Genomic DNA, 12034 nt, shown 5'->3' on the forward strand with positions numbered 1-12034 from the left:
AGTTTGGGCGACGTCTGTTCGTAACTTTCCAGCTGTCAAATCCCAAGCAAGTCGTATATATCGAGAAACGCAGAGCCGTCCTGCGCCATGCACATAATAAAATATAAACAGCATTCCGTGCAATATCGTATCTGTTTGTCGAAACGAGGCGAAATTCCTCGAAACAATTGAATTATAAGGGGATTTGAATTGGATTCTAAATAAGGCTATTATTTATGAAAGGGAATTAATTTATCTTGAATTAAATCCAAAATAAGCGAAATGTGTTTTGGATACTTTGGGAAATTTCTACGGCAAATAAATTCTACCGTAGAAATTTTGTTCAAATTTCACATCTGCAACTTTTTAATGTTAATGACACTAAATACGCCAGTAATTAAATTAAAGTTCTGGAAAAAGTAGAGTTCAAAGCAAATAACGGTTCTGCTGTTTTATTGCAAACTTAAGAAGCTTGCCAAAAGTCCTGCAGCCTACTTTCAATTACTTATAATGCAGAAAATCAGCGGTGTTTTGATGTTTCAGATTTAAAAAGTTTAATATCGACAGCAATTTAATTACATAATTTATCGTAATTTATAGTGAGGAATTGAGAACACATTCGAGGAATTAAGAACGTATGCATTATTAACTGTAATGATTCCTTATAAATTGCCAGCCGACATTAAGTAAATTCTTGATGACTCTCGCCCAAAGGAAAGCGGTCAAGGCTGAATCGGGGTACAGCGCAGGAAAAATTATGTAGAAATATTTCCGACCGAAGAGCTCCAGCGTCAGACTCACGAATTGAGAAAAAAAAAGAAACGCGTAAGAGGATTAAACGTATCAATCAGCGATACCGAATGAACAGGATGAATGAACGTAGGTTCCTGGCAGCGATAACACGGTCGATGGCAATAAGTCCCACGTTAAAGGATAACGAGAGATCCATAATAGATGAATCTCCACATTCACATCATTAAGATTACTTAAAATTGACAGCCTCGTATTTATAATCATTACATTAATCTCATATCAAAAAGCGTATCGGGTGAAATATTTCAAATAAATTTTGTATCTCTTGACAAATGGTTTAATAGATACTTATACTTTTATTAGAAATCAACTGAGAGTATAGGCTCAGACGATTATGAGAAGCAGAACGATTATTCTCGTAAAATCTGGTATTATTAAAATATTATACGATTGTTGTAAAATATTTCATAATATTGTAATACGTGAGATACTTAATGAATCTCACATTATTAAATTTTTGTTCTTTCGAATAATATGAAGTTAAATTATCAATAAATAAGAATGGATAGAACACGACAAATTAAAGTAAAACTGGTAAATTCTTTATTATAAGAATATTTTTAATTATCATTATTGTGTATTTTTATAAAAATTAGTAAAAATACACATTTTCTGATGGTAAAATATTCTCTATTTTTCTTTATGTATGTCAAATATATATCGAAAAATCTCTATTCCTTTTTTGTATCAATGTATATGATATTTATAATCCTGGAAGCAGGTATAAAGCGATGAAATGCAGATTTCCAATTCTATGTAAAAAATATTTTGGAGGCAGGAAATACATATTATATATATAAAATAACTAAATTAACCATTTTCCTTACTGTATTTTTATAGATGATTTATTTTTATTTCATATGAATAATATTGTAGAATACATAAACATCTTCTTTCAATCTTCATCATTCGTGGAATATGAATACCATAAGGTAATTTAAATAAAAATATTTATATTCTAAAAATATCAGTATTTTATAGTAGGTATAATTTTATTTTGCCTCTTTCTCTTTTTTCTTATTTTCCATTATCTGATTAATAAACTCGAAAATTTATCCATTATAATCTACTTCACGTAAGAATTTATGACAAAAAATTAATCATATAAATTATTAATATATTAAGTTTATGGTATTCACAATTATGTTTCCTAAAAATCTTACGTTTGACAATTTGTGTAAAATGTTCAATAAAGACGGTTGTATTTCCAAGATTAAATGTTTGTATTAATCTATCGTAGAACTTCAACTATCCATTTCAAGATACTGGATCTCTATAAGGTGTTATATTTATCTATAATTTTGTAGTTCTTAACTCAATACATTAGGATAAGTATATCTAGTATAACTTTCGCAGATTCAATACCTTAACCTTAATGAAATGAAAAATCACTCACCGATACGATATACAGCGGCGGTGTGACTATCACCGAAACGGCACTGAACTGTAAAACAGAAATATAAATATAGATTATAGCAGTGTCCAGAAATAATTAATATTTAAGAATAAGAAGTATTATCCGTACATAAAATAATAACAAATGATTAATTTTGCGAATAAGGAATAAAATAAAAAATTATAATTTACTCACCCCCTGGTTGCTCCGTAGTCGCCCAATGCCTCCCAGGCCTCCTCCTCCTCCTTTCAGATTCCATTGTTGCACTCACACAACACTCACTCTGCGAAAACGCGGTTAATCACGATTGCGCGCGAACTAATTATCAGAGTATGACACGTGATAGAGTATATAATCGCGTGATACTTTGTGTAACACTTCCGATGTTAATCACACGCGACATGTACCTTATTATATTCCAACGGAATAACGCGAAGAAAGTAATACAACCGTACGAAGCAACGATTCGATAGTTCGACACAAACAGCGACGCGTAGTACGAGTTGTCAATCGCGAGAATTAATTAGACGACCATCAGGCTGATAGTAATTAATTGAAGGAAACGATCACGTGTTCAATATCTCGTTGTTCTTGTCGCGATCGCGTTTCGATGCGTAATGCGGGGACACTCAGAGCGGATCTGCCGACCCGAGTCTCGCCGTGCGAATAACACGCTTTGGCCTTGGTACGCGGCAGCGCGCGTACGCGTACGCCACAAAACAAACACCAAGGCCGTACGCTAATCAATCTGTTTTTCCACAAAATATTTTAAGTATTATGAAATGTATATGTGTGTTGAAAATATTTCTTATATTTTAAATTAATTTCAATAAATAAGTTATTATTTCTCTTGTTTTGTAAACTTATACATTAGCGTTGCTTATAAGATAGAGATTAACTCTGTTCGATCGACAAAATGTCTCGAAATAGAAATATCGTTACTTAAATCCCAAGAAAATGTGTTTGAAAATCTACCTGATATGTATATAAATGTATTACTAATAACTATTTTTAACTGTTACATGCGAGTTATTTACTCCTTTCCTTTTAAGTTAAAAATGGTTTATATTATTAGTAGGATAAAATTTATCTTGGTTTTGATCGAAAAATTATCTGTGTAAATTAACATATTATTAATACTTTCAGATTTTTATTAAGGTAAAGAGAGGAATAAAATTTTACAATCTTAATAAATCCAGAAATATGATTTTAAAATAAATCGAGAAAATTAAATTAAATCATTGCACAAAATATCGCGATTTATTTCTACTTTAGCTTATTAAAATCACACCATTTAAGTGTTTTCGGGATGTAAAACGTCAATGAGGAATAATAATAAAGTATTTCTATAAATACTTTTCTCCGATCAAAACAAAGATAAATTTTATTCCTTAAATGAATATTAAATTCATATCGCTGACATGTCGGTATCGAGAACAATTAATTTTAAACAAGCGCGCATTTCTTTATTAAATCAATATCTTAGCAATATAAAAATTATCTTTCAACATTACCTGTTATTATTACGTTATAGAATGTAATAAAGAATGTAATAAATAATAGTATTTTTTATTTTTCTTAATTCTAAAAATGTATTCCTACACTACATAATTTTTAAATAAATAATCGTTTGCTTCTCAAATCACTTTCAGAAAAATTTTACGAGTTTTAAAAACAACTTTACACTAACATACGTATATACGTATACACGTGATTTTTTAAAAATCAATTGTTGAATTGTGAAAAGCAAAACTCAGCCTATATCTCAAGATAAATTACGCAAGTATTTTTAGTTTATGCCGCAAAATTTAACTGATGCAAGACTTAAATAAAATGTTCCTCGTATAAGTTTCTCTAAAATTATTTGAATTTAATTAAATTTCACATTTCAGTAACATTAACATCCGAGGTTCTCTTTATTTACTCAACAAATTTGTGGCGTTGAACCAATTTTGAATGACGGATATATCGTCAGTGAGAGACTCGATATTTCCGTTGAAGATACGGGAAGCTTTGCAAGCTAAGATATATCTACCCTTAACACTCTGCTCTTTGTGAATAGAGATTTAAAGCGTGAGATTATTCGAAGAATTTCGCGCGTTACAAAGACCGTCCCGCTAGGCAAGAAACAGGATCGACGAACAAAGCGGAGCACAACGATGACAGTTCAACAGCTGCGAGATTTGTATCAGCCTCAGGGGTGCGATATATATCGGAATGCCGAAAAATTGCTCGTCAAAAGGAAGAATTGTATAAGAAAATTGTAATAATTTTTTAGGACGAACGTGGCCTAGTAGACAGCGCACTGGTCTATTGAGCCGCCAAAGGTCCCGGGTTCGTATCCCGGTAGAGCTAGAAAAATTATTAAAGTAATTTAAATCGACCGTGACTGGCAATATATAACGTCTTTTCGATGTGAACATTGAAAAACTGTGAGCCAACTTGCTTTATCGGATTCATACAGCACTTTTTCGGATCAATCATCGAGACATTATTAATTTCGACCATGGGTTTTGGTCAGTTGATGTAATTTCTAAATTAAATAGTTTTAAATTTTTATCGCAAAAAAATATTGCGAAAAAATATACTTAATTAAAAAGTAATATTTTTTCGCAATAAAAATTTAAAACTATTTAATTTAGAAATTACATCAACTGACCAAAACCCATGGTCGAAATTAATAATGTTTCGATGATTGATCCGAAAAAGTGCTGTGTGAATCCGACAAAGCAGGTTGGCTCACAGTTTTTCAATGTTCACATCGAAAAGACGTTATATATTGTCAGTCACGGTCGATTTAAATTACTTTAATTGTTATTCTATATACTGGCGAAGAAAATTCATTATTCTGTTTAGAAAATTTATATTCGTTCGTTCTCCTCTCGGAAGGCAATGGTAAACCACCGAAAGTATGTCTTGCCAAGAGAACTTCTCTAAAAAATATAGCCGTTCGGAATCGGCGTTAAACTGTAGATCCCATATACAATGTGTATAATCCATGTGCGCAACATATGTATATGAAGAGAAGTCATCATGCTCGAACACGAGTAATAGAACTGAGGTGAGGTACATAAACCCAAGCGTCTCCTTATAAACGGTGTAAATAAACGAGAACGTATTTCAATCCGTTAAAAAAAAAAAATTATTACCAAATTAATAAACAAGCGAAAAGAGCGAACGAATAACAAAAGAAGTGTTTTTCAAAACATTAGCTGAAAGCTGAAACTATTTTGAAAAACACTTCAAAACATTAGCTGAAAGCTGAAGCTCATTTTGAAAAACTCTTCTTTTTTCATTCGTTCGTTTTTTCCGCTTAAATTATATGAAATATAACTCGTATAGCTGTTTATTAATTTGGTAATAATTTTTTTTTGGAACGGATTGAAATACGTTCTCGTTTACATGATTGCTATAAATCGAAGCTATGAATATTTAAGAATAATCAGATTATTCGTATGATCTCAGGTTAATTCAAATATCCAGCAATATTTCTAATTAGAGTTATCTCAATATTCGAAATATTGGAATAGATTACAAAGAAAAAAATTAAAATTTTTGAAGCGCTTGATTCAAAGTATTTAAATTCCTGAAAAATTTCAATATTTTGAAAATTTATATTGTATCTTTTGCTTGTTGAAAGAGTGACTCCAAAATCGCGTGTTTTTAGCCTATTTTGGTGGCCTCTCGAAATTCGAATCGATACAATATTAGGAATTTGGCCACTTTGACCCCCCGTTTCTCCAAAACTAGCCCTAATGCTCAATTTAAAATTTTTTTGAGATTAATGTCCCATCATATAGCATCGTTTGGCATACAATTAGATTCGAATTTCGAGGGCCACCAAAATAGGCTAAAAACGTGCGATTGGGGTGACTCTTTGTCAATTTGGCGTGAATATTTTTGTTCAGATGTTTAATTGATATAGAAACGTGCATATTATTTAAATAATTTTTTTAACAATGACCTCATATCTTTCATGTTTTTTGAGTATTATATTAAAAAATTATATTCCTCAATACTTTTTTCCTTTGTCAAGCTAACAGTGATAAGTGACTAGATTGACTAGAATAACCGTAATTCAGCTTCGCGCGCATAGGAATTGAAAATTATTATACAAGCTTTATGAGTCAGGAAATCGATCAGGGAAGGCTTGACATTCATGTCCCGACAGTTGGTTGCAGTGTTAATTTATCAGGTTACAATCGCGGTTGCGCTACTTTTCAATATTACGGGATACTTGATCAACCGTGTGCGGTATATCGCCTGTCGAACGTCGTAAGATTTATTCGCGCACAGTCGCATGCGACTGTGAAACGAGAAGTGATTCCGACTACGGGGTCACGAATTAATTGATTTTCTCTGTGACAAAGTTACATCACAAACAGAAACAACAGTTGACAACGGGTCGCAACTTTGAAACCGATTTGCAGGTATGTGTGCCTGTTCTACTCCGTTCTCTCTCGCTTGTTAGTTTGGATACACGAACATCGCATCGTCGTAATACCCACTACACATGGTCGGCACATCGCATATCGATCCCTCCGAGCGGTTTGCAAAAAAGAGGAACTCTCGTGGCGCGTTAAAGCATATTCCCGTATCACGTAGTGTCAATCGGGGTGATCGCGATAACGAGGTGAACCCACCAAGAATTTTCCAACGATAACATTTATGGTCATCGTTATTTAAATGATTTGACATAGTGGTAGATGAGTATCAAGTAGCTTATACAGCGTTTTATGTAGTGATAGGCACAAACATGTGCTATCTAGCGCTATACATATAACAACTTGCAATCAAGTGTCGAGTACTTTATATAGAACTTTATATATTATAACCTCAGGTATAAGTAGTATACATTGGATAAAGAGTAAATTAAGCATCTAACGATATCTCTACGTCAACTATCGTTAAATATAACGTCAATAACTAAAATCATACGGACGGCTCTTGCGACTTACGTGTCCATACAAATGCAACTTTTAAAGAAAAATTGATTTAGTTCGATAAAACTTTTGCTATCGGCTTGACATATCGGCCCGACAGAATAATTTCCGATTGTACTTTTTCTAAGTTTCGAGTCATTTTGACAGCTGCCCTGTTTTTAATCAATCCGCGTTTCTACGTTGTACGACAGCGTTGTAAGACTCACGCGCTCGGAAATTGCACGAATCGCCGATTTTCCGTTGCTCTGACATTTTAGTTGGAAAAAATTTCATGTTCTTAACAGCCGTGACTTTTTCGTGCTTTCACGATGACTGTTCATTTTATCGTTAGGAACCATTGTGGTTCTTTCCCCATTTCTTCGTCGCAAGTCCGATTGATCGTACAAACAATCAAACCACGCAAACGTTACACACAAACCGCTTAACGTTTTTACACGATTCTCGGTAAGCACGCCCTTCCATTCAGCGCGATAAGTAGTGGATCACCCTTGTCTAACAACTCGGTGGGTGTTACCCGCGCTAAGAAATGCGCGAACTTCCAGGTCATTAACGACAGTTTTGAAGTATTAAGAACAAGGCACAGCATCCGGAAGTTCTTGCAAAGTATTAAGTATAATATGATTCGGTATAATTCCTCCATTCTGCGGTGTCATGAATCGAGAAACTAAAACGGGCAGCCATACTTTTCCGATAAAAACATTACCTCATATTGATAAATATAATAATTATTTACGCTGTGATTCCCCGCAGTAATATTCCTTCGCGCTAATCTCTGAAGTTACTTCCCTCTGGTAACGAGTGTCAACGAGTAGTTAAAATGCGCTTAACGCGCTCCATTTTCCCAGGTTGACGAGAGTCCACAAGCTGCAGTTTTAATTTCGTTCATCAAACTACTTGTTATGTGTGCTCTCGCTAACGTCCACGTAATAACGTGCTTGAGATATTCCCGGACGGTACGCCTGACGGTGCACAGGAATGAAGCATGATGAACTTGGAAGGAAAAGGTATGCATTCGAAAATAGACACGCGTACCTCCGCATTCTATACAAGAGCAGTTAACCGAACGATATAAGAAATTCCAGGCTCGAAGTTCAAGACAAACAATGAGTAAACTTAAAGCTGATGTGAATCGATGTAGGTAATGACAAGGAAAGAGAGTTTTTAATTTAGTCATATCATAGTTGATTTTTACTGCACAACTGATTTTATCGATCAAGAAGTTATTCAAATTGAAAATTAATTGTAACTTTTTTCGAAATTTCATGTTTTAGAAATGTAAAACTGCATGGTTTTAGTAAAGCATGAATTTTCTAGTTGTAACAAGTCATAAATATTAAATTGCCGCAAAAAATATCATACTTCATATTTGTGAGGGTGTAAAAAAATATATATGAATTTGATGTAATTAAAAAACATAAAATTATAGGAATACAAATTTAATATTTGCGAGAGCGTGTAGAGAAAGTAACGGTTTCACTAGTAGGAAAATATTAGCAATGAGGATGAGTGAATGAAAATGAGGTGCCACATGATATGAAGGTGCGACAAGTTTCTCAAGTTTGGCGTAATATCGTCGCCGTAAATAAATTTTCGCCGGCCATTCAGGAATATGAACAGAAAGTTTTATGGCAAGTATCAAGGATGTGAACCTATCGCGCCAAGTATTTCCGGTGTTCTTATTTTACGATAGAAGATATCTCTACGACGGGATCAGTTCGTAGATTCGAAGTTTCTCAATTGCGCGCAGATATCGGATCTTGTGTTTTACTGCTGGTCATGAGCGAAGCTAAGTTTAGCGATTCGAGTACCGCGTCAAAGCTTTCGAAGCGACTTGATTTTCGATAACAGAGGTGACGTCATTTGCTCGCAGGCCTCAGCGGGATAGAATGCATTTTACTACGTTCTTCGGAGTCTTGGCTCACTGTCTTTTCGACGATACTGTCGCATCGATGTTATTATTTCGCGACAGTCGAAATAACTCTAGGTCTACATCTATCTAACAGTAAGTTGAAATGCTTTCGAAGAGCATCGTGTGGAATGCATAATACAGTCTGAGTATTGTTTCTCAGAAGTCATGTGAATACTTTATATTATGTTATTTATATGCTAATATAAATTCTATATTGATATTCCTACACATGAATCGCTACACATTCTTGACGTTGACTTTTGCGATTTCGTCGATGTCACAAAAAGAAATCAATTTATTAATAGCATTAATAATAGCATCGTCATGTATGGCGAAATTTTATTGTTCTCTAAATTATCGATCTTTTTCTTTCTTTCTTTCTTTCTTTCTTTCGCTAATTGATCCTATGAAGTATTCTTTTCATTCTTTTCATTAGTTCTTTTTAAGGTATTATTTTGATTAGAAAAGAAATCGTGTCGCAAGCGTGGGCGTGTTAAGTCCTCTCAGCAATATGTCAACGAACAAAAGATACGCTACATAAAGGAAATTGATTGATAATTTTATTTTTAATAAGTTCAAGCCTCCGTAAAGATTAGCAGCTTGAAAATTGCTTGTGATCATAACTGTCATATGATTCTTTAATCGTGTTATAAATCACCTTTCCTAAATCCTTTTGTACTCAATTCTCTCCCTTTCCTGTCATTGAAGCCGCAAAAAATCAACGTCACGCAAACCATGCAAATTCCTGTCAATCACAACCGTCATCTACAATCGCTCCTCGTTCCCATTATATAATTCAAACTAAAACTCGACGATTTTAACTCTTTCGATGCGATTATGTAATAATTATAATTAATCAGTTATCATAACGGGATTAATAAAGGAGAGAAAAAAATATTTAAAAAATTGTTGGCCAATTATATTTGAAATTAACCATCATATTTATCAAAAAATATAGTATAAAACTATATAAAACGCGATGTTCTCGAGCAAAAGAAAACAATAAGATGTTTGAATTAAATTTTAAGAAGGGTGAAATTCTTAAAAAAGAATAGAAAAACGACTCATTTAGGAAACAATAGCGAGAAAGACTTTATCTAAAACTTAATGGACGTCAGAGAATACACAAAGCCCAAAAGCTGCAGTAACCACAGAAGTGAAGATGTTTTAAGAAAATCTTGTTTGGACAGAAAGAGGAATGAAACAATGAACAAATGATAAATAACAGAGTTAAAAGGAAGTATCTCTCTAAAGTGATATTCGAATCATCTGTATACATATAATATTTCATACTTCCTATGCAATATACAGTATTACTGCAAAATCGAGGTCGTCATCCACACCGAAAGAGTTAATGTCGCCGCTTGTTGAAAACCAACTACCACCAATCTCGCCCACTCTCCTCAACCCAGTGACGGACGGTGCAAAATGTATTTACTACGTAGCGTATGGGTAGGTTGGTAGATAATATAGAAACGGTCAGCGATAACCCCGGGCGTGCCCCGGGTCCCGCCCGCTTCATAACTAGATAAATGCCTGGACCATAACTTACGGATGAGAGACGCGCCGGTGCAGACTCCTCATGGACATGGCTCTGTTCTTGCTGCGACTCGTGGTGGTGGTAGTGGTGCTGATGGTGGTGGCGGTGGTAGTCGTGGTGGTTGTGGTGGCCGTCGTCGTCGTCGTCGTCGTCGTTGTTGTCGTCGTCGTCGTCGGCGTCGGCGTGGTCGTCGTGATCGTGGTGCTGCCCGTGATCACCGTGGCCAAGCCCGGGAACGGGCTGGCACTTCCGTTTGGCGTAGCGCGGCGTGGCGCAGCTGCTGGGGGAGCGTGGGGCTCCCCCTGGGCCGCCACGGCCACCGCCGCCGACGTGAGGCCCGCCGAGGTCGCCAGGCCGGTACGCCGGAAGGGGCCCGAGGTAGCCGCTAATCGGCGTGCTAATCTGCGGGCGAGCCGACGGGCCAGGCGCGCCCCTGCGGCACCGGCACCCACGCTGACGGCGTTTCTGTGCCACCCCCCGTGCCCAGGGGGTGGTACACACACTGGGCTCGGTTACCGCACCTGACCACTACCGTTCCTCTCGCACTTCCTCGCACGCGGCTTCTTCTCTTCAGCTTTCGTCTGTATCTTCTTTTTCTTTTCTGTTTCGTTAATAGTCGTTATTCACCGACCACCCCCGAGTCCGTACGTCTCGGTTGCGATTTCATCAATGTTCGGTCTTGGTCGCTCGGTCGTCAGTCGAATTCTTCTTCTTTCAGTGGCGAACGTTGCTTGGTGAATCGTGCGTGCGTGCGTGCGTGCGTTCCGCTGAAACACGTAAAATGAGAAACGTATTATAATGGACGGCATGGAAGTGAAGGGATGAAGAGGGAACACGTGATTAATTATACTGGGAACGAATTAGGAAGGGTGGTACGAATAATTAAAAACTAAATTTTTGTGACCTATTTTATCCTAAATTAAGTACGAGCCGTTGTATCAAAATGAATTCAATATTAATATTAATTTTTTAACATTATAATATAATAATTTTAGAATCTTTTTACACAAATCTATATATTTTTGTAGATTTTTAATCAGTAACGATAATTAATATAATAATAAAATCCGAAATGCAAAAAGTTTTATTCATTTAAAAAGCAATATTGAATATTATCTACTTTTAATGCCTTTAGAATGAAATTTAGAACTGTATTTATTACAAATTTGAGAATCACCGATACAGGCGTGCTGCATGTTACGGGACAGTAACGATGATAAATGCAGCAATAAAATAGCCGCGAATTGGAAAGATATTAGAGCTTGTACATCTAGCGCCGAATAACGTTACAAAATTCACCGAGTTAACAAATGTTTACGATACTTTGTCGATTTAGCGACACCGTGTTTGAAAACCGATCGAGCCGTATAGCCGACCCAAGCCACTTTGCGAAATAAGCAATAAATATGTGCGCGTTGAATTTTAATGCGCGACAAACTTGACAAAGGAGTTTG

General features: G+C 35.5%; 1 protein-coding gene across 5 annotated transcripts in view; it reads right to left on the reverse strand.

Annotated features, from left to right (window-relative positions):
* The window catches only part of Ih (hyperpolarization activated cyclic nucleotide gated potassium channel Ih), a 138605-nt gene that overhangs the window by 122151 nt on the left and 4420 nt on the right, over window positions 1-12034 (reverse strand). For all 5 annotated transcript variants that reach the window (XM_071769642.1, XM_071769644.1, XM_071769640.1 and 2 more), the window contains exon 2: window positions 10593-11347. In XM_071769642.1, coding sequence (XP_071625743.1) covers window positions 10593-10630 — 38 coding nt within the window. In that variant the 5' untranslated portion in view covers window positions 10631-11347. The remainder of the gene's footprint in view (window positions 1-10592; window positions 11348-12034) is intronic.

This window comes from Temnothorax longispinosus, chromosome 2, assembly GCF_030848805.1.
Source record: "Temnothorax longispinosus isolate EJ_2023e chromosome 2, Tlon_JGU_v1, whole genome shotgun sequence".
Taxonomy (NCBI): domain Eukaryota; kingdom Metazoa; phylum Arthropoda; class Insecta; order Hymenoptera; family Formicidae; genus Temnothorax; species Temnothorax longispinosus.